Source organism: Mustela erminea, chromosome 5 (genome assembly GCF_009829155.1).
Source record: "Mustela erminea isolate mMusErm1 chromosome 5, mMusErm1.Pri, whole genome shotgun sequence".
NCBI lineage: Eukaryota > Metazoa > Chordata > Mammalia > Carnivora > Mustelidae > Mustela > Mustela erminea.
The window spans coordinates 62998604-63022317 of record NC_045618.1 but is presented as its reverse complement, the minus strand read 5'-3'; the positions used below and the strand labels follow the sequence as shown (position 1 = coordinate 63022317).

General features: G+C 39.3%; 1 protein-coding gene across 7 annotated transcripts in view; it reads right to left on the bottom strand.

Annotated features, from left to right (window-relative positions):
- GANC (glucosidase alpha, neutral C) overlaps nt 1–23714 on the bottom strand; it is a 75988-nt gene that overhangs the window by 45859 nt on the left and 6415 nt on the right. For all 7 annotated transcript variants that reach the window (XR_004285792.1, XM_032343422.1, XM_032343424.1 and 4 more), the window contains exons 5-8: nt 16459–16586; nt 10929–11111; nt 2975–3020; nt 110–176 (exon numbers count right to left, since the gene is read on the bottom strand). Coding sequence is in view for 6 of the 7 variants with exons in the window: in XM_032343422.1 (XP_032199313.1) it covers nt 110–176; nt 2975–3020; nt 10929–11111; nt 16459–16586 (424 nt within the window). In the remaining variant the exon portion in view is untranslated. The remainder of the gene's footprint in view (nt 1–109; nt 177–2974; nt 3021–10928; nt 11112–16458; nt 16587–23714) is intronic.

Genomic DNA, 23714 nt, shown 5'->3' with positions numbered 1-23714 from the left:
TGTTCCCCTTACAGAAATCACTTGTTTGGGCCAAGGCTCAGGGACTTTAGGTAGCAATATTTAGCCATTTTTGGCAAGATCTGTTTTAATACTACAATTTCAACTTTACCATTAACTTTGATATCCACAAATTTTCCGAATTTCTCCTCCCACAGGCCCAGATCGTCTTGGTCTTCCTGGTGGCATAAGAAGAGCAAACTGAGTTTATATACTGCAACAAATGTGGTTACCACAACAGCACATTTTATTTGGATTGTCAAAAAACTAGACTGAGAAAATGAGTATCTTTTAAAAGACCTGTCTGTGATGACAGTATATTTAACAAATTTGATCTGTGTTCTATATAAATCCCAGCAATCCTCCTCCTTATGAACTGGAGCTGACATGAATATGATTTTTTATTGTGGTAGACTAGACATAACATAAAATTAATTTTAACTACTTATTTTCCACTTTAACCAGTTTATTTTTTTAAGTAATCTCATATCCAAAATGGGGCGTGAACTCATGTACCTGAGATGAGGAGTCACATGCTCTACCAACTAGGCCAGCCAGGGCCCCCCCACCATTTTTTTTCATGTACATTAATGTCACTTTAACATGTTAAAGTGACATTAAGTACATTCACATTGTTGTGCAACTATCGTCACCATCCATCTCCGGAACTTTTATATCCCAAACTGAATCTCCATACCCATTAATGAAAAACTCCCCATACCTTCCACCCCCAACTTGTGACAACAACCATTCTACTGCCTATCTGTATGAATCTGACTACTGCATATACTGCACATAACTAGAATCATGTAGTATCTGTCCTTTTCTATTTTTGCTTATTTCACCTAGTATCATGTCTTCAAGATTCATCCATTTTGCAGCATGTGTCAGAGTTTCTTTCCTTTTTAAGGTTGAGTAAGAGTCCATTGTATGTGTATACCATATTTTGTATGTGCATACATCTGTCAATGACCCGTAGGTTGCTAGACGGCTTTCGCCTTTTGGCTACTGTGAATGATGTTGCTAAGAATACAAGCATACAAATGTTTGAGTCCCTGCTTTCCCTTTTGGATATATATCCATAAGTGAAATTGCTGGACCATATTGTAATTATATGCTGAGTTTTCTGAGTAACTGCCTCACCGTTTGACATGAGTATCTTTACACAGTTCAAAATGATGTGAAAGCACTTTGAAAAACACAGTCTTTACAGAAGTCAGATTTTTAAAATTCTTTTTTTCCCTTGTAAACATGTGAGGCAAAAAATTAGAATCAAATAACTTGAGTCCAAAAGCAAATGTTTTGGATGAGATGAGTACTTCCCCGCCCTCCTTCAATTAGCCAAACCAAATGAGAAGTCAGGACTGCTCAAGTTCGTAGTCTTTTGATGCAGAGCTAATGAATTTTCTCGGCTCTACAAGTTTCCTTTCTTGGCTTTACAAGTTTCTTTCTTCCTCTCTGGTAGAATGAAAAAGTTTGCTAGAAATTGTGTGTGTGTGTGTGTGTGTGTGTGTAAAATGCATGTTTCTTTAAAAAAAACAAAAAAGAGCCCTTGTACATTTCTAGGTGGTTTCTTCATAATTATAAGCTTCTATAAAGTGAGCCTCTGTTTGTGTGTGTGTTTAAATCACATCTGAATTCTTAATGTAGGGACTATTTTCCTTGGGTCTGTGGATGGGCTTTAGAGTTTGGGAACTCCTTCAAACAGTATGAAAATTTTGTTCTACAGAGATGGTTCATAGCTTTCATCAGATTCTTGCAAGGACATCAATTACACAAAATCACTAAGCTATCTAATTAGAGGTCTCCCCAAAGCTGACTGGACATGTTACAAAACTGTGTAAGGCTATGTCTTAGTTGTCCTTCTCTATTTGAAAATGGGAAAAATATTCTCTCTCATATTCATTAGCACGGGTCAGTTTTCAAGAGGAAGAAGCATGTCCTTACTGCACTGGAAATATTTTTTTACCATTCCTGGTAAAGGAGTTAGGGGTCCTTTGAAGATGCATGTAGCTTTGGATGAAGAGATTATTTCTGGAATGCCCATTTCCCATAATTTAGCTAAAATAATCTTTTAAAAACAGACACCAGACCACGTATCTCTGCTGCTGACAACCCTTCCATAGTTTCCCTTTGCCCTTAGTCCAAAAAGTCCAAAAAGGTCAACAAGACATCGAAGAATGACAGCTCCAGGTAATGGGGGACTCTGATTTATTTAACAATACATCATCAATTCCTCGAACAGTAACTGGCATATAGGAAATACTCAATGAACATTTGTTGAATGCAAGAATTATTACAAGACTTGCCACAGAACTGCCCTGCCTATCTGTCTGGCCTTGTTACATAACACCTTTACCTTTGCTTTTCTTTCTCCCACTAAAAAGTATATATATTTAAAAAATTTCTTCAGATGTGCTTCTTCCTACCTCAAGGTCTTTGAATATGAAATTCCACCTACCTGGAATATTCATTTCCCACCTTTTGACTAGCTAATGTATCTTCATGCATCAGTTTCAGTTGGAAAACCATTTCCTTCAGGAGGTCTATCTTGAACCTCGTCTTGGTCAAGCTCCTTGTTATATTCTCCTACAGCACTCTTCCATAATACTCCTCATGCTTGTACTTGGTCAGTGTCTATCTTTCCCATTAGATGCTAAGATTCATAAGGACAGGTTGGGATTTGTTTTATTCACTGCTCATCCTTCTTGCTGAGCGTAATTTTTTGAGCTGGCACAAAAGCAGACACTCAGGAATTACCCGTTTTATGAACAAATAAATACATGAATAAACAAAGGAACGAAAGAATGAGATGACAAGGTGAGCAAAAGAGATAGGTGGTCCCATATTTATGCAGTAGAGGGTTTATCAAGTACCGGCTCTGAGAGGAAGGGGAGAACAGAACCGTTGTATTCCACATCATGATGATGATGGTGAAAGAGATTTTAAAAAAGATAAATCGCTCAATCTAGATTACCTGAGAAGTGTCAGCTGATGTGTCCTCCTTATTTTCTTTGGTAGCTCTGTTTTAATAAAAATAAAATTGTTTCACTCATGGGAAGATTGACAGAGTTTTGTTCAACGATGATTTTAATTTCTAAATTTTGAGGACCCATTAATTATATCTTTTAACTTATTAAAAATAATGTCATTACAAAAATAAGTTTATGAAATCGAACATTTATGATGAACATCAATCCAATAGCTTCGTTTATTAAGATGTATTTATATTTGAATAAATATAAATGTATTATACTTACATATAATACATTTTTATACATTAAACGGTGTTCCTATTTTTTCTGTGAATTGTCTATCCATCTGCATTATATGTTAATTTTTTTAGTGTAAAATAAAGTATGACTATGGAAGGGTATATAATGTAAGTTCAGAATTAAAGAATAATACGAAAGTGAACAACTGTGAAACCACTGACGCAGCAGAGATGACTTACTCCTTTGGAGTTTCTGTGTGCCGTTCCTCAAATGTATTATCCACCTTCTTCCCCCGCACTTCAGAGGTAACCACTTTACTAAATTTTGTGTGAAACCATTCCCTTGCTGTTTTTGATAGCAGTCCCACAAGTGTATGTATGAGTCCCCAAACATAGATTTGTATTTGCCTTTTAAAAACTTACAGAGAGATGTACTGTAACGTACTTTTTTCACTTTTTGGAGAAATCTTGTTTTAATCTGTAATGTTTGGATGATGTTGAACATCTTTTCATGTGTTTACTTGCCATCTGTATATCTTTTTTTGGTAAGACATCTGTTCAGCTCTTTTGCACGCTTTAAAGTTCAGTGTTCATTTTCCTATGTTGAATTTTAAGAGTTCTTTGTATGTTTTGGGTAGCAGTCCTTCATCTGATACATCTTTTGCAAATATTTCTTAGAAGTCTGTGGCTTGTCTTCTCATTTTCTGGACATTGTCTTTCACAAAGCATTAGTTTTTAATTTTCATGAAGCCCAATTTATCAGTTATTTCTTTCATGGATCGTGCCTTTGATGGTGTATTAAAAAATCATTACCATACCCAAGGTCATCTCGGTTTTCTCCTATGTTATCTTCTAGGAGTTTTATAGTTTTGTATTTTACATTTAGATCTCTGATCCATTTTGAGCTTATTTTTATGAGGTGTAAAGTCAGTGCCTAGATTAATATTTGAAATATGTTCTTTATTCAAGTATAATTAATAGACAGTGACATATTAGTTTCAGGTGTATAGTATGTTTCAACGCTTCTATACATTACTCAGTGCTCATCACGGTAAGTGTACTCCTAATTGCTTTCACATATTTCACCCATTGCCATTCCCACCTCTCCTCTGGCAACCACTAGCTTACTATATTTAAGAGTCTGGGGGTGTTTTTGTTTTTGTTTCTTTTAATTTGTTCATTTGTTTTGTTTCCTATATTCCACATGAGTGAAATTATTAGGTATTTGTCTTTCTCCGATTGACTTATTTCACTTAGCATTATTCCAGTTCCATCCATGTTGCTGCAAATGCAAGATTTTGTTCTTTTTTATGGCTGAGTAATATCCCACTGTGTGTGTGTGTACATACACCACATATACATAATATACATATATATACCACATCTTCTTTATCCCTTCATCTATGGATGGATACTTGAGTTGCTTCCATATCTTGGCTATTGTAAATAATGCTGCAGTAAACATAGGGGTGCACACATCTTTTTTTTTTTTAAATAGTGTTTTGTTTTCTTGGGTAAATACCAGTAGCCAACACCATTTATTGGAGAGACTGTCTTTTCCCCATTGTATGTTCCTGCTTCCTTTGTTGAAGATTAATTACCCATATATGCATGGGTTTATTTCTGGATTCTATTCTGTTCCATTGATCTGTGTTTTTGTTTTTGTGCCAATACTATACTGTTTTGATTACTATAGCTTTGTAGTATACTTTGAAATCAAGGGACATGATACCTCTAGCTTTGTTCTTTCTTGAGGTTGCTTTGGCTATTTGGAGTCTTTTGTGGTTCCATACAAATTTTAAGGTTATTTGCTCTATTTCTGAGAAAAATTTCATTGGTATCTTGATAGGCATTGCATTCAATCTATAGACTGCTTTGGATAGTATGGATATTTTAACAATATTAATTCTTCTAACCCATGAGTACATGTGCTGTCTTCAGTTCCTTTCATTATTGTCTTATAGACTGTTAGAGTTCAGGTCTTTCATCTCCTTGTTACCTTTATTTGTAGGTATTTTATTCTTGATGCAATTGTAAATGGGGTTGTTTTCTTAATTATAATTTCTTTTTTTATTTTTATTTTTTTTAAAGATTTTATTTATTTATTTGACAGAGAGAAATCACAAGTAGGCAGAGAGGCAGGCAGAGAGAGAGAGAGGAGGAAGAAGACTCCCTGCTGAGCAGAGAGCCCGATGCGGGACTCGATCCCAGAACCCTGAGATCATGACCTGAGCCGAAGGCAGCGGCTTAACCCACTGAGCCACCCAGGCGCCCCTTAATTATACTTTCTGATAGTTCATTGTTAGCATATGAAAATGCAATAAATTTCTGTATATTAATTTTGCATCCTGCAACTATAGTGAATTCATTTATTAATTCTAGCATTTTTTAAAAAGATTTTATTTATTTATTTGTCAGAGCAAGCAAGCGAGTGCACAGGCAGACAGAGTGGCAGAGGGAGAAGCAGGCTCCCTGCTGAGCAAGGAGCCCAATGTGGGACTCAATCCCAGGATGCTGGGATCATGACCGAGCTGAAGGCAGCTGCTTAACCAACTGAGCCACCCAGGCGTCCCAGTTCTAGTAGTTTTTTAATGGAGTCTAGCATTTTCTGTATATAGTATCATGTAGTTTGCAAATAGTGATAGTTTTACTTCTTTTCCTATTTGGATGCCTTTTCTTTCTTCTTTCTTCCTTTCCTTTCCTTCCTTATTTGGATGCTCTTCTTCCCTCCCTTCCTTCTTTCCTTCCTTCCTCTTTCCCTTCCTTTCCTCCCCCCCTTTTTTCTTTTCTTTCTCCTTGTCTTATTGCTGTGCTAGGCCTTCCAGTACTATTAAATAACAGTGTCAAGAGTGTGCATCCTTGTCTTGTTCCTGTTCTAAGAGAAAAAGCTTTCATTTTCACTCTTGGTATGATGTTAGCTATGGGTTGCCATATATGGCATTTATTATGTTGGGTACATTCCTTTTATACCAATGTTTTTGTAAGTTTTTATAATAAATAGATGTTAAATTTTATCAAATTCCTTTTCTGCATCTGTTGAGATGCACTTGATCATAATGTATGATTCTTTTAAAGTATTGTTGAATTTGGTTTGCTATATTTTGTATAGGATTTTTTTTATTAACGTCTATCATGAATATTGACCTGTAATTTATTTTTTAATGATAAGTAATATTGGCCTTATAGAATGAGTTTGGAAGCATTCATTCCTCTTCAATTTTTATAATACTTTTAGGAGAAGAGGTATTAACTTTTCTTTAAATGTTTTATAGAATTTGCTTATGAAGTCATCTAGCCTTGGAGTTATGTTTGCTAGAAGATTTTGGATTACTGATTCAATTTCATTACTAGTAATTAGGTTACATTTTCTATTTCTTCTTGATGTAGCCTTGGAAGACTATGTATTTTAGGATTTATCTATTTCTCCTAGGTTCTCCTATTTGCTGGCATGTAATTATTTATCATGGTCTCTTATGATCCTTTGTATTTCCATGGTATTGACCATAACTTCTCCTCTTTCACTTGATTTTGTTTATTTGGGCCTTCTCTTCTCCTTGATGAGTCTGGATAAAAGTTTATCAATTTTGTTTATCTTTTCAAATAACCAGCTCTTCATTTCATTGATCTTTTCTATTGTTTTTAAGTCTATTTCATTTATTTCCATTCTAATCTTTATTATTTCCTTCCTTCTGTGAATTTAAGGCTTTGTTTTGCTTTTTGTAGTTCCTGTAGGTATAAGGTTACAATGTCCATTTGAGAATTTTGTTTCTTGAGGTAGCCTGTTTTGCAATAAACTTCCCTGTTCAAACTACTTTTGTTGCAACCCATAGATTTTGGACTATTGTGTTTCCACTTCCATTTGTTTCTAGGTATTTTTTTTTTTTTTTACTTCCTCTTTATTTGTTGACATATTGTTTAGTAGTATGCTTTTTAGCCTCCATGTGTTTGTGGGGGTTTTCCCCCCCAGTGTTCTTCCTATACTTGATTTCTAGTTTTTTATTTTATTTTATTTTATTTTAAAGATTTTGTTTATTTATTTGACAGACAGAGATCACAAGCAGGCAGAGGCAGGCAGAGAGAGAGAGAAAGAGAGAGAGAGGAGGAAGCAGGCTCCCCGCTGCGGAGAGAGCCTGATTCGGGGCTCGATCCCAGGACCTTGGGATCATGACCTGAGCCGAAGGCAGAGGCTTTAACCCACTGAGCCACCCAGGTGCCCTGATTTCTAGTTTTTTAACATTGCCGTTGAAAAGTATGCTTGATCATGATTTCCACCTTCTTAAATTTATTGAGACTTGTTTTGTGGTTTAATGTGTGACCTAATCTGGAGAATGTTCTATGTGCACTTGAAAAGAATGTATATACATGCATATATGGATGTATAAAGTTCATCTGGTCTAATGTGTCATTTCTTGTTGGATCTTTCCCTTTATCATTACTATGTGATGGTCTTGTTTCTTGTTACAGTCTTTGTTTTAAAGTCTGTTTGGTCACTTAAGCTAAAGCATATTCTAAGTGCACTACATTTTTATTCTTCCCACACCATGTTTTATGTTTTTGATGTCATATTTTCTATCTTACTGTTTTGTGTATCCCTTGACTAATTATTGTAGGTCTGATGCCTTTAAAAAAAAAAAAAAAGATTTATTTACTTGAAAGAGAATGAGAGAGAGAGAGCACAAGAGGGGGGAGGATCAGAGGGAGGAGCAAACTCCCCACTGAGCAGGGAGCCTTGATGTGGGACTTGATCCTGGGACTCCAGGATCATGACCTGAGCTGAAAGCAGTCGCCCAACCAAATGAGCCACCCAGGTGCCCCTGGTCTAGATGGTTTTATTACTTTTGTCTTTTTTTTTTTTTTAAAGACTTTATTTTTAACAGAGAGAGAGAGAGAGAGCATAAGTAGGGATAGAGGCAGGCAGAGATGGGAAGCAGGCTCCACACCGAGCAGAGAGCCAGATGCGGGGCTCAATCCCAGGACGCTGAGACCACGACCGGAGCTGAAGGCAGAGGCCCAAACCACTGAGCCACCCAAGTGCCCCATTACTTTTGTTTTTTAAACTTATATAAGCTAAGCAGGTGGTTGAACTATACCTTTATTAGACACTTATCTTTACCAGTGAGATTTTTTTCTTTTATAATTTTCTTATTTCTAGTTATGGACTTTTCTTTTCCATTTAAGGAAGTCCCTTTAACATTTCTTGGAAGGCCAGTTTCATGCTGATGAACTCCTTTTGCTTTTGCTTATTTGGGAAATTTCTCCTTATTTCTCCTTTAATTCTGGGGAATAACCTTGCCAGGTAAAGTATTCTTAGTTATAAGTCTTTCTCCTATCAGTACTTTGAATACATAGCTTGACTCCCTTCTGGCCTATTAAGTTTAGGGGTTTCCTTTGTATGTAACTAGTTTTTCCCTTGCTGCTTTTAAGATTCCCCCATCTTTAACTATGGATACTTCCACTGTAATGTGTCTTGGGGTGGGTCTTTCTCTGTGCTTTCTGGACTAGGATGTCTATTTCTTTTACCAAATTAGAGAAATTTTCTGCTATTATTTCCCTTTTAAAGAAAAATTTTATTTATTTATTAGAGAGAGAGAGACAGAAAGAGAGAACAAGTGGGGGTTAGGGCAGAGGGAGAGGAAGAAGCAGACTCCCTGTTAAGCACAGAGCCCAACGCAGGGCTTGACCCCAGCACACTGAGATCATGACCTAAGCTAAAGTCAGATGTTTTAACCATCCAGGTGTCCCCATTATTTCTTTAAATGGGGTTCCTGTCCCCTTTTTTCCCCCTCTCTTCTCCTGGGACCCCATAAAAGATGAATGTTTGTATGTCTGATGTTCCAGTGGTCTCTTATACTATCCTCATTTAAATTTTTTTTTTCTTTTTGCTGCTCTGATTGGGTGATTTACAATACCCTATCTTCAGACTGCTGATCTGTTCTTCTGCATCATCTAATCTATTGATTCCCTCTAGTATATATTTCACTTCAGTTACCATATCCTTCAGTTGATGGGTTCTTTTAGTATTTTCTACCTCCTTGTTGAAGTTTTTGCTGTGTTCACTCATCCTTCTCCTGAGTTTGGTGAGCATCTTTCTGACCATCAATTGCTTATCTCTGTTTCTTTAGTTCTTTTTCTGAAGTTTTGACTTGTTTTTTTCATTTGGAACATATTCTTCTGTCTTCTCATTTTGCCAAAGTCTCTGTTTCTATGTATTAGGTAGATGAGTCACATCTCCTGATCTTGAAGGAATAGCTTTATGCAGAAGGTATCCTGCAGGCCCAATAGTGTAAACCCTCTAGCCACCCCAGTCAGGTGCCCCAAAAGTGTTCCCTATGTGGGCTGCATGTACCTTCCTGTAGTGACTGGGTTGCAGTTGTGCAGACTCACAGATGAGTAGGGCTATCCTCTAGCATGACGGTCTGTGAGGTCTGACTTTGACTACTATGGTCATGCTGGTTAGTGGGGCTAGCCCATGAGAGACCTGGTTCTGACTGTTGTGGATATGCTGGTGTGTGGGGTTGGTCTCTGGCATGGCTGGCTGTGAGGCTGGGTTATGACAGCTATGGATACACTGGTGCGTGGGGCATGTCTCCTGCGTGGCTTGCTAAGAGGTCCAGTTGTGACTGCTATAGGTGTTCTGGCCCCCCTGGGTGGAGGTGCTTAGGAGGGGTTCTGGTCCTACCTGAGGCTCCCTGCTCCAAGTGCTGGGGTTGAAGGCTGCATAGGAGGAACTCTGATGCTAGCCAAAGGCACCCACAGGGAATACCAGGGTGCAGAGACACTTGGGAGAGGGTACAGGTTGGGAGGTGGCTTGGGTGGAGCAAATGTGCAGGGGAACACTGTAGGGGGTGAGTGGTGCTCTAGCATAGTAGATACAGAGTGCCAGAAATGACACCCACCAACCCTGGGCAAGGTAGAATGGTACCCATAGTGCATCTGTCCCTGGAGGACATTCCAACAGATTCCTGCCATTCTGGCATGTGCCCTAATATTAGTCAATGGACCTCCTTCACATGTAACCCAGGTGTTTTTCAGGTGGTTGCCTCTGTAATGGAACTCAAAGCCAAGTGTGATTGTGCACATGCCATTTGAGAGCACAGTCAGTTTTCTACCCTCTGACTCTCCGGGACATAAGAACTGTTGGTTTTCAAAGCCAGACATTATGGGCGCTTGTCTTCCTGGTGTAGGTTCCCTGAGATATGAGCCTGATGTGGGGCTCAGACCCCTTGTCCCTCAGGGCAGGCCTCTGCAGTTGTGAAAGCCTTCCCACTTGTGGGTTGCTGCCCCAGGGGTGTGGGACTTGACTAAATCATGTCTCTGTTCTTCTGACCCATCTGGATGTGGTCTTTTCTTTTTGTCCTTATTGTGTATGATCTGTTCTGCTAGTCTTTAGTTCCTTCTCAGAGATTGTTTTCTTTCCTTTTTTTTTTTTAAGTAGGTTCCATGCCTAGCATGGAGCCCAGTGTGGGCCTTGAACTCATGACCCTGAGAATAAGACCTGAGGATATGTTAAGAATATCAAGTTGCAAAAATCTGGGAATCATTTTTGTCATCAAGCCTGTTTATACTTGCACAGTTGAAAAGATGAAATATCTGAGAACACTATCTCAGCAAATAAAGCAACCAGTTTTCCACGGCAATTTATCAACTATTTAGGCAATTAGTAATCACAGTCAGGTTTTCTGAAGATCTCTGTATGTCAACTAATGTGCAAAAATACCTTTGCGCAAGAGGAATCTGCAGGTGCTCAAAGTACAATTGGCCCAGGGAGTTTATGCTCATCACTACTTCTTCTTCAGACACCAAATCTATCTTGAATGGGTTTGCTGTGATATGGTACTTCAGATCTCCTTTTCCGTCTGTCAATACCAGACTATCTGCATCCCCTGCACATGAAATAAGCCTAGAAAATAAAACAAGAGAAAAACAGGTTTACATGGTTCAATGTGATTCTCAATTTCAATTAATATGTAAATGGAGCACCTGGGTGGCTCAGTCAGTTAAGCTCCTGGCTCTTGATTTCAGCTTAGGTCATGATCTCGGGACTGTGTTGGACTCTGTGCTGGGTGAGGAGTCTACTTGAGATTTTCTCTCTCCCCCTCTGCCCCTCCCCACCTACCCCAACCCCACACTGCATAAACTCTCTTTCTCTCTAAAATTTAAAAAAAAAATTGTAAATCAATATTCATGTGACATAGCATAGATAAGACAGGAGAAAGAAGCGACTGAGAACACGGGTTTTGGGGTCAGAAAGCCTGGATTGAACATAGCTCTATCATGCACTACGTGCATAACTTCGGACAAATTAATCAGTCTACCCAGTTCTCAGTTTCCTCATCTGTAAAGTAGAAATAATAAAAGCAAGAACAAATAGAGCTTTTGGGGAGAATTAAATGAGATCACGCATGCAAAACACCTGGCAGTGGCTGGCACATAATAAACACTCAATAAATGTTAGCTATCATCATCATTACCTTGGTCTGGACAGTCTAGTAACACTTCAGTGCACTAAACATTTTGCTTTTTTCTCTCATCCCAACCATACACTCAGAAACTAAGGAGATAACCTAGATTGGATTTTGACCCACTGAGTCCAGTGAGATGGAATCTCTCCTGACTCCCATCAGTCCCCAATTTGATAGGTAGACTGTTAGGATATTCTGGATCCCCACGAATTATGTAAGCTCAGAGGCAGCACTTATAACCCCTCAGAGGTCTAGGTATTTCTTTCTTGGTGCATTGTCATTTTGGTAAATGGTCACATGCCTCTTTAGGGAAGGTGAAGAGGGATATTTTATGTTCTTATTATATCCTCATCAAGTCCTTCTCCACGGGTTCTAAACCCCACCCCTCAAGCAAGATGCCTGGGCTCTGGAAACTGTCTGGAGTTGGGTGAGAGGTTGTATCTCACTGTTCATCAAACTGAATTCTTTTGGTTGTTCCACTTTAGTGCATCTATTTCAGTCCAATGCATCCTTTGATTGGGTATTTTGGGTACCATACATATACTGCTGCACCTTATGGAAACATATTCACCTTGTCTCTACCTACTAAATGCTGCTACTTTCATTCTGCCACCTGGAGTCTTATGGTCTCCAGTGAAATCAGGGAGGCCCACGCCCTTTTTTAAGATTTTATTTATTTGATGGGGCACCTGGGTGGCTCAGTTGTTAAGCATCTGCCTTAGGTTCAGGTTGTGATCCCAGGGTCCTGGGATTGAGCCCCACATCGAGCTCCCTGCTTCGCAGGAAGACTTCTTCTCTCTCTCCCACTCCCCCTGCTTGTGTTCCCTCTCTCACAGTGCCTCTGTTAAATAAATAAATAAATAAATAAATAAATAAATAAATAAATCTTGAAAAAATTCATTTATTAGCGAGAGCAAGCAGGGGGAGGGGACGTAGGAGGGGGAGGAGGAGAGGGAGAAGCCAACTCGCTGAGCAGGAAACCTCCCATGACACAGTGCTCTATCCCAGGACCCTGAGATCATGACCTGCACTGAAGGCAGACACTTAAGCACCCAGGCACCCCTCAGGGAGCCCATTTTGATGGCATCATTTCCCACCATTATGTCTCGCTCACAAAAGATATTCACTCACTACAGTGCTTTCCAAATGTTCCCTTACCAATTTATTTCTCAGTGAAGGGAGTATCTTTTGGATCCTCTTAGAGAACAAAATTAGGAGCTAGATGAGCTGTTGAGTATGATATATCCACTTCAACATCTTTACCTCCCTAAGTCTATGGATCATTTCTTCTACTCTGCCAAGGAATTTCTGGTATCTCAGCTTCATTCAGCAGGGTCCATAGCTGAACACAGATTATAATTAACCAGCCAAGCAAATAATTAGATCCACTCCCAGCTGTCCAAGCTAGCATATCAAATCTAGATTCTCTGGTACATGCACCCATGTCAGTAAATTTTTTTTTTTTAATTTATTTGATAGAGAGAGAGACATCACAAGTAGGCAGAGAGGCAGGCAGAGAGGGAGGGGGAAGCAGGCTCCCCGCAGAGCAGAGAGCCCGATGTGGGGCTGGATCCCAGGACCCTGAGATCAGGACCTGAGCCGAAGGCAGAGGCTTAACCCACTGAGCCACCCAGGCGCCCCGCCATGTCAGTAAATTTAATGCAGTCCTAAAATTGTGTTCCTTCCTTCGGTCTAGGAGCCCCTCAGAAATTATTTCCATCCATATACCAGGTTTTTGCCCAGAGAAAATCTTGTAATTCCTTAGGGATAGGGTTTGACTGGAATTAGCTCTTTAGGCATGCTTGACTCCGACAGTGGTTTTAAAGGCAGTGAAGGGTGGTGTGAGGCACAAGGAACACTAGAATCCCCCTGCACAATATATCTTAGGTGAGGTCAACACAGGGTGTCCAAGTAAGGTTGGATCAGCTTTGTTAGAGGAAAAGGAGCTGCTTCTACTGGAATAGGAGGCTTGATGGAATTCTGAGGTCTGAGTACTCGTTATTCAAATCTTCCCAAATGCTGCTATATAATTTTCCCTTTCCCCAATTAGTGCTCTATATTCACAGAACTGATGAGGCTGTGAATTAAACTCATGGTCTAACTCAGCAAACCACAGACAAACTCTGTATCTGATTTTTAGCTATAAGAACTCTGTAGCCACAACAGATATGAGAGACTTTTAGGACTGTCATAAAAAACTTACTTGGTTTCTGACAAATGCCTAAGCTAAGAATTTAAAACCTGAGACTGTACTTTTCTTTCTTTAAGTTCTTCAGTTAAATTAATAAGAGGCCACTTCAGAGTTTTAAGTTCTTTATGACAATTGTGCTATGCTATGTCCCTATTGCTTCGTCTGCAGGGGCTATACTCTCATATGCACTTTATTTCAGTTGACCATAGGTAGTAATTTACGTAACTCTGCCAAGGAATGCTGTGGTTTACTGACAGTTTTTTAATTTGCTAGGTTTGCCACAACAAATGCCACACTGAGTAGGTAGCTTAAACTACAGAAGTTAATTCTCTCAAAATTCTAGAGGCTGAAAGTCCAAGGTCAAAGTGTCAGTGTTTGGTTTCTTCTGAGACCTTTCTCCTTGGCTTTCCTCTTCTTGCTATGTCCTCTCACAGTCATCCCTCTGTCTGTGTTACTTGTGTCCTAATCTCCTCTTCGTGTGGGGCACAAGTCATATTGTACTAGAGCCCACCTTAATGACCCAATTTTAACTTAGTTACCTCTTCAAAGGCCATACCTTTAAATACAGTTACATTCAGAGGCACAGGAGGTTAGGGTTTCAACAAATGAGTTTGCGGGGGGTGGGGGGGGTGGGGCGGGGGGCGGCAGGGGACATGCACACAATTCAGTCCATAACACTAATCTCTCATCCTAATGATAACGATATCCTCGCTATCTCCAAATCCAGCCAAATCAACTAACCAATCTCATATTCCCATCCTGGAGGGTTTGTGGTCTATACTCACTTCTGATACTAAAGACTATATCAACCCAGAGTCAACTGTAGATTAAAGAAAACACTCTATTTTAAGTAGAAAATAAGTGACTTAATATGGGGAAATTAGGAGCTTACAACATCATGGGAAGTGTTGAGGTAATAGTAACAGAACAATACTGCATAGCTGTATGGTCAATGGAACTTCTATTGCAACTAGAATCAGGAAGGTGGATAATCAGAAGTCACTATGGCAACTGCTGGGCTCCAGGATCAGGCCACGTTAGCTCTGGAGATCAGAAAACTACTGCTCTCACTAGTATACCTCTAGAGAGACATTCTATGGTGGCCAAATCCGCACTAGCAAAATGGGAAGCTCAGTACTGAAATCAAGATCCCTGTAAGTACAAATCATTGTTAGATCCTGAAATATACCAGAAACTAGCTGCACGGGAATATAAGAGATGGAGGAATATGGTTTTTAGCTTTCTAGTTTCTGCAGTAGTAAAAGGCCCTCTAGAAAGAGGTTGGAACAGAAGCAGAATATGCCATATTTACTAAACAAAGCTAGTTATTTCCCTGATCCCAAAATATGGCAATGATAATACAGAAAAAGAGAAGGAGAGATGAATTTGTAAAAATGTTAAAGGATCTACCAGGAAAGCAAATCTTCCAGGATAGTGAAAATAATATAGTGTGACCAATAATATACACACACCCCCACAACCACCCACCCACACACACGCATAAAAATAAGTGCACAAGCAAACTGTGAAGTCTTAAGAAGAGTCTCTCTTTAATTCCTGTTTCCTAAGTTCTTGGCATATACTAGCAGCTCAATGAATAGACAGACCTATTCTGAATTTATGATGATTCTACTGTAATTGAAATAATTTATCCCTATAATTTACTGACTTTATTAAATTTTTATGGAAAAAATAATCTACATAAAACTATGATAATAATATAGTGAAAATTAAAGCATCTGGTATAATCTATTCCCTTGGTGAAATAATATATAAAATAAATAACAGGAATCAACAGGCAGAACCAAGTTGAAATATCACTGGAAGGTGTGCTGAGAACTGAACAAGATGCTGCAGTGACATGGAAAATACTTTTTAATCCCCGAAGATTTTTTTTTCACTTAGACACTGATTATTAATTTATCTCTGACTCTCAATCAAATTACATGTTAGACTTCTGAGACTACCATTAATTAAAAGTGAGTCAGCCTAACTGTATAAATTACAGTAAGCATGTTTGGCTAGTGCATTAGATCTCTGGAGCCCTGCCACTAAATTGAGGAAATTAAATAGCTCTACTTCTACTTATTCCCAAAGTCAGATTGATGAATCCTTTTCTTTGTGAAAAGGACAGCAGGCATCAAAAGTTCTGTCTCTCCCCATTTACAAGGGCCGATTAATCACAGCACAAGAAGAGAAAACAGAATGGATAACATACAAAATGGATAAATTTATCGCCAAATAACTGAACACAAACTTGGCAAATGATGGTAGCTTTGAATAGAGAGAACAGGAGGCACACAGAAAATCTGCTACTCAGTGTATGATAAAAGCCCATATAGAGGGCGCCTGGGTGGCTCAGTGGGTTAAGCCGCTGCCTTCGGCTCAGGTCATGATCTCAGGGTCCTGGGATCGAGTCCCGCATCGGGCTCTCTGCTCAGCGGAGAGCCTGCTTCCCTTCCTCTCTCTCTGCCTGCCTCTCTGCCTACTTGTGATCTCTCTCTGTCAAATAAATAAATAAAATCTTTAAAAAAAAAAAAAAAAAAAAAGCCCATATAGAGGGTGTATCCAAGTTCTCTTGTTCCTTGGCTTACCTTACAGTGCTGGGCTTGCTTGTGAGTACATCGGGAACCTCATACCTGGGTTTCAGGGGAGTTTCCTCATTGATTTTAAGCCTGAAAATATTTCCCTCTATACCATAAATTTCAGCCAGAAGGGGAACCTGGGAACAGACACGAGATTAATTTCAATAGGTTATTAGCCCAATGATGGTTGGTTCTACTGTCAAATTGCAATAATTACAAACTATGTTTGGGGCACCTGGGTGGCTCAGTCGGTTAAGCATCTGCCTTCAGCTCAGGTCATGATCCCAGGGGCCTGAGAGTCAGCTTTTCCCTTTGCACCTTCCCCTGCTCATGCTCCCTCCCCCTCTCTCTTTCTCAAATAAATAAAATCTCAAAAAAAAAAAATGAAGCTATGTTTGAATTATTATAGGTCAAATAAACTGGGGAACAAAGGGAATCATAAAGGAAAAAGCTCCCCAATCTTTGTATGTACTTGTTTGGCTGTACCTGGTGTAGAGCAAGAAATACCTTTTATGTGTGCTATGGCTAGGCAAACATGTAATTGTCCATATCAGGACCTTCAAAGATGAAAGAGGTCTCTATTAATAATTATACAGAATGATGGACATAAACTGAAACTGCTTTTGGAAAACTGGGACCTCTGGCCCTGTATCTATGACAAACTGCAGCTCTCTTAAGAACCTGATCTTAAAAGTAGGACAACTGGATTCCAGCTGAATGGAAGATGAAGGATAATAAGCCACAGAATGGAAAGGAATAGAGAATAAAATAGTGGTCACGGGGGTTCCCTAGGATAGATGATTAAGCCTTGCTGTACTAAAATCAAAGGATTTCCTGTATACTTGGGAATAAGGTCTGGGGAACTTTCTCAAGAGGCTGGAATATTCTCAGCTTTCTTAAGAGGCTGGGGAATTCAGGTAAAATTCAACTTTCTCAAGAGGTTGAGATACTCCCAGCTTTCTTAAGAGGCTGGGGAATTTAGGTAAAATTCTGCCTACAGTGGGACATGGAAACAACAAAGAAATAGAGAATACAGGAATTGAGAAATAAAACATAAAACATCAAACCTCAAGCAAATAGAAGTGGCTAGTTTTAGGTTTCAAAACGAGGCATCTAGATCAGAGAAATATGTATTTTTTAATATGCAGTCATCTTTATTTATGTATACACTAGAATCAGACATGGAATTTTAAGAAAAAAAGTCTAGGGGCACCTGAGTAGCTCAGTGGGTTAAGCCTCTGCCTTTGCCTCAGGTCATGATCTCAGGGTCCTGGGATAGAGCCCCGCATCAGGCTCTCTGCTCAGCAAGGAGCCTGCTTCCCACCCCCTCTGCCTGGCTCTCTGCCTACTTGTGATCTCTTTCTGTCAAATAAATAAATAAACTCTTTTAAAAAAAAAATCTAGGATCTTATGTACTTTTGTTTTCCATTCATTTATGTAGTTAGGAAATCTAGTTTACTTGAGAATAATGGAAAAGGCCAAGTCATAGCTCAGTTTCATATGACAAGTTTTCTCCTCATAGATATTCTGGAGTCTGCAGGCATTTAATGAATCTGCCCATTTTTCAGTGCCTTCTGCAATTCCTTAGATTTCAATGGGCACCTGACCTATAGAACATTCTATTACTCTACTGACTCTTAAGGTATGGTTATGGGGTTATGCCTGAGAATTTGCTTTTCTTTTTTTTCTTTCTTTTTTCTTTTTTTTTTTTTTAAAGATTCCATTTATTTATTTGAAAGACAGAGATCACAAGGAGGCAGAAAGGCAGGCAGAGAGAGGAAGGGAAGCAGGTTCCCTGCCGAGCAGAGAGCCCGATGCAGGGCTCGATCCCAGGACCCCGGGATCATGACCCGAGCCGAAGGCAGAGGCTTTAACCCACTGAGCCACCCAGGCACCCCGAGAATTTGCTTTTCTAAGCTATGGTTCCCCTTTGATTTACTCTAATGGGCAGTTTTAAAAAAGGGTCAGATGTGACCAACCTTCCAAACCTCCATGCATATCTTACAAAAATGCTATTTACTTTATGATTAATTTTACCAATTTTCCCTGCCAAAAAAGGACTCAAAAGTATAAAGTATCACCTGCCAGTGTTAGATGAGGCTCCTCTTCTTTCCCCAAATCAAATTATTTGGGATTCTGAGAGCAAGCAACTCCCAACACACAGCTACAGTCTTTCTCAAAAAAGCTTGATCAGATAAATATTTTGACAGTTTTCAACCACTCTGCCATATAGCAGTGATTATTAGCAAATCCTCCATTAAATCCTTCATATGATACCAAATTCTGGTTACACTTGGGTACATGTATTGTTACTGTAACATCTGTTCAATGAAAGGCTAACGTGGGCATGCTGTGTGACCTAGTCCAGAACAGGTACACTCTGGTGCAAGTAAGATAGGAAGCAGGGAGACTATCACACACACACACACACACACACACACACATAAAAAGATTTCTCTGGGACTTTGCCTCTTGGGAATAATAGGAAAGTAGTCAGGGCACTTAAGCAGTGACATTACACATAAGAGTGACCAGATAAAAAGTACAGTGGCTGTAGCTACTTTTACAGATAATTCTTAAGATAGCACAATAGTAGAGTAGTAGTGAGCATAGCATAATTATTTTTTCTAATTTTATTGAGATACATATTGTACAAATTTAAGGTGTATACTGGGTTGATTTGATACTTACATATTGCAAGATGATAATCACTACAGCATTAGCTAACAACTGCATTGTATCACATAATTATTATCTCTTTTTTGTGATGACATTTATGATCTACTCTTCTAGCAACTTTCAAGTATATAATAGAGTAACATTAGTTATAATCACTATGCTATACAGGAGAATCCCCAGAACTTATTTCATGTACAGCTGGAAGTTACTCTTTGACCAGCATCACCCTTCCCTCCACACCAATCATAATGTAATTATTCCTTTCATGTCTAATGTTCTTTTGTAAACTTAATGACTTCAAGTGTACCATCAGAATTCTAAGATTTAAAAATGTGCTCAAACACAAGTATAGTTGAAATTCTGTTAGATTATCTAACAGATAATTCTGTTAGATATCTCCTAAGTGAGACCTGTATTGTCATTGCTCTCAAATTCAACTAACATTTATTTGGCATCTGATATTGTGATGTGCTGTGAAAAAGAAGACCAAACTCTTAAGAGGGAAATTGCAATTTACAGATGAAACACGGTAAACATAAAACATGCTGTAAGTGCTGAGGGAGAGGGTCAAGGGAATACTGATGATGACTGTAAGGACAGGGGTTCTGGGCTGTCTCTGGAGGAGCAGGACCTTCAGGAACTAGCAGGACTTTGGGGAGGCCAAATGAGCATGAAACATCCTAAGTAGAGGGCACACAGGCTGCCTACCTATGATGATCAACTACACCCCATTTCTGTACTCAGAGATCCTCCCAGTTTTAGTAGCTCTCACATTTAAAAGAACAAAAACAAACAAACAAAGATTGGTCTGTATGTTCTGTTCTTGAGGCTGCAACTCAGGAAAGAATCCTAATTCTATGAGGAGGTAGTTAATAACCCTGCTTTTACTTTTACTATAATAACCTTTTATAACCAAACACACAAATCAGAGTCAAAGCTCCATTTTGTTTCCGTTCTAGCTCAGTTAAGCAAATGATTTTTTTCCCCAATGGGCAGTCCTTTTCAGGGTTGATATTCAGATTCATTCATATCTCCTACCATTACCAACATATCTTTCACGTTCCAAGCATATAATCTCCTTAGACATTAGTATGCTCTATTTCTATGATCTGGCTCATGCTGGTTTTTTTTTTTCCTCCTTTAATCAGTATGTTTTAATTTTAATTTTTAAAAAAGATTTTATTTATTTATTTGTCAGAGAGCAAGAGCACAAGCAGGCAGAGTGGCAGGCAGAGCAGGCAGGGGGAGAAGCAGGCTCTCTGCTGAGCAAGGAGTTCAAGGAACCTGGGATCATGACCTGAGCTTAAGGCAGCTGCTTAACCAACTGAGCCACCCAGGCATCCCTGGCTCATGCTGTTTTCATTGACTTAAAAACTTTTTTTTAAACAGCAATAGATTTTCAGAAGTCTAATAAACAAAGCTACGTGGGTTAAAGACAGTGGGGAGTAGCTTGGAGTGCCCCACCTTTGAGCCCCTCCCTGAATTGAGCCCTGAGACACCTCCATGGAGACCTGGGTGACAGTTTAAAAACCACTTCTCTGGGTTTCTCAATTGCCAGTTATTGCCCAATTCTTGCTCATGTCAAAAAGCCTGGATATGAATGTTACATTCTCCTATCTAACACATTAAGAATTTCTCTATATATTCCATTTCTTTTCCTGTCTGGACACTTATGAAAGAGTAATATACAAATAAATGATGGCATCTCTTCCTCCTGTCAGTGACAACTGTAAATGACAATGAAAAGATATGTTAACTTACAGAAGCTAGACTGTGTAAACTAGAAGTTAGTATGAATACTTAGATCATAGTAGCAATTACACTCAAGTTGCAGCAAGATGGATTTATGTAAACTAAGTGAAATGTGTAACAGAGCATTTTAAATAATGACACAGTATGGATTTTGTTCCCTTAAAAACATTTAAAATCTGTAAATGTCCATTTACACTGAGATAAATCCTCAGAGAAAGGGACCCACTTAGAGGTTCCTTTTAATACTGCAAGTCTCCATTTGGTTTTTCATAAAGCTTTATTTATAGATTTCTTTCTCATAGGCTGGGAAAGAGTATTCTCTTTTTGTACCTGATTTCTTTTATACGTAATAAAAACAAAACCTGGTAGTCTGTCATCCATAAATTAAGCTTCTTGTTGTTGTTTTTGGCCACATGGGCAAAAATACCAGGTTGTAAAAACCATGGTGGTAGAAACAGACTTGTCTTTGTATTCAAGTAGTGGACAGTCACAATTACACGAAAACAAAATCTGTTATTTACCCAGAACTGGGAGTCACAACTAGTAGAGACTGACAAGAGTTAACAGAACAGCCCTAGAACACATGCTAAAAATAGCAGTGGGTATTAGGAACGGAAATTATGAGTCCGTCAACTTCTGCTTGATGGATACAGATCTTGCCTTTCCTCTGGCACCAGGTGTCCTCACTATACTCTAAGGAATAGTTCATCTAAAGGGCCTACAAGAGTTAGCAAGTTGTTGATCAACATCTCCTGGGATTCAGAGAACGGTCTAAGAGTACATTACATTGCCACAGGGCACTAATTGCTCCTTCCATTGTTGCAGCCAGTTGATTTACTGCAGGCACTGATTCTCTACAGAGAACACCGGCAAGTTCACGCTGGGCATTAGGCTGTTCCCTAAGGACAGTTAGCCTGTCCAGGTTTGTTTCTGGGTGTTTGGCTAGTTCCCAAATTAGCTGCCTGTTCGTGGCCGTTTCTGCAGAAGCAGTACTGGCTAACAAGTGGTAGTTCTTCCTCATCAGCTGAAGGGGCAGCTGGTTGGGCAAAATCCCATTTCATTAGGCTCAGAGGCAAAGGCAAGGGGGATCTTCATGGGGGTGCTCAGAGATATCCCTGCATCCTTGGACATGCTGCCAGAAATGGGAGTCTCTGGTGAAAACTCGCTAACAGGCTGCAAAGGAAAGTAAATGTAGTGCTAAAAAGTCATCCATGTCATGAGAAAGCCTCAAAACTGGCAATATAAAAGCAGATCAAAGACACAGGTCTGTTCCAGATAGCCTTGCTAGCACGCTTTTTTGCTAGACTCAGAGGACAGAATAAACTGCTCTGCTCTGAAGTCACAGGACTGGGTCTTCCCTGTTTCTCAATCTAGGTCAAATTTTCACAGAAAGTTAAAAAAAAAAAAAAGGTAATAGAAAAAAACAGCTCTAAAAAACAATCAACATTTTACTATTAGCTTTCTTTTGGAAATCTCTTTATCAAATATCTACCTGATTATTTCTTCATCAGGAATAGGCAACATACTATCCCGGGACCCTGTGTGAGAAAACTTGGGCAGTTTAACTTACAACTGCCTTTTTTTCAAAGCCTAGATGTCCTGAGCTGGAGACAACACACAGGGCCTCCCTTCCGGCTTGTTCTGTAACATGACCATATCCCAGGAACATCATGGTTGCTACAGATTGAATTGTGTCTCCCCCCCATCTCCAAATTCGTATATTGAAGCACTACCCCTCAATATGATGGTATTTGGAGATGGGGCTTTTGGAAAGTGATTAGATTTAGATAAAGTCATGAGGGTGGGGTTGTGATGGGATTATAAGTGCCCTTAGAAGAAGAAACCAAAGAATTCGCTCTCTCCCCACTATCTGAAAATACAGTAAGAAGATGGCAGTCTTCTAAGTCTTCTAAGCCAGGAAGTTAGTAACTTTCTAAGCCAGAAAGTTACCTTCATTTTGGATTTCCCAGCTCTAGAACTATGGCAAATCAGTGTCTGTTGTTTAAGATACCCAGTCTACAGTATTTTGTTATGGGAGCCTGAGCTAAGACAACGTTGAATGAAGCTCGGTTCTGTTTCCTGGTTGCTTATGTTGGGGGAAGGGATTGAGAAGATTTAAAAAATTAACAACATATCTTGATAACAAAGTTACGGCTTTAAGACCTGTAATGGTGTGGGGGCAGGCAGAGACAGTAAGAACGCTGTTTGTCAGAATCTGCTGGATCAATGAAATCTGAGAACTGCAGCTTTGAGCTGAATATGATCCTCTTAGACTTTGGACTCTGTCTCTCTGAACCTGAAGTAAAAAGCTATCATTCTGAATAAGTAGACATGTGCAGCTTATTTTAAATCTCCAGACTACACCAATACTATGCCCTAAAGTGAAATCTCCCATGAAATACCCATTACATCCCAGAAACCACTTTAAATGGAGGCTACTTGTCTATACAGTGAGCTGGATACAAGGTTCAGACAACTTTAGAAATTACTGTCTGGGTCCTCATTGTCCCTACCACGCTGACAGAGAACATGAAATCCTGAGTCCCTCTTAGTCATCTCAACTCCAGGTGACAAGGAAAACATTAAATTGGAATTAAGCCCAGAATTTCAGGGTGACCCCCTAAACCTACAGATTTGCCTGAGATTAGAGCATGTAGATTCTTTATGCAGCCCCAATATTTCTAATACCTGAACATGAAGTCTGTTCCAAGGGGTCCTCAAAGTTCTCAGTCCTGGGAGCCATGTTGCTGACATCCTGGATAACCTGTCCTTGCTTGGGGTGCCTGGGTGGCTCAGCGGGTTGGGCTTCTGCCTTCGGCTCGGGTCATGGTCTC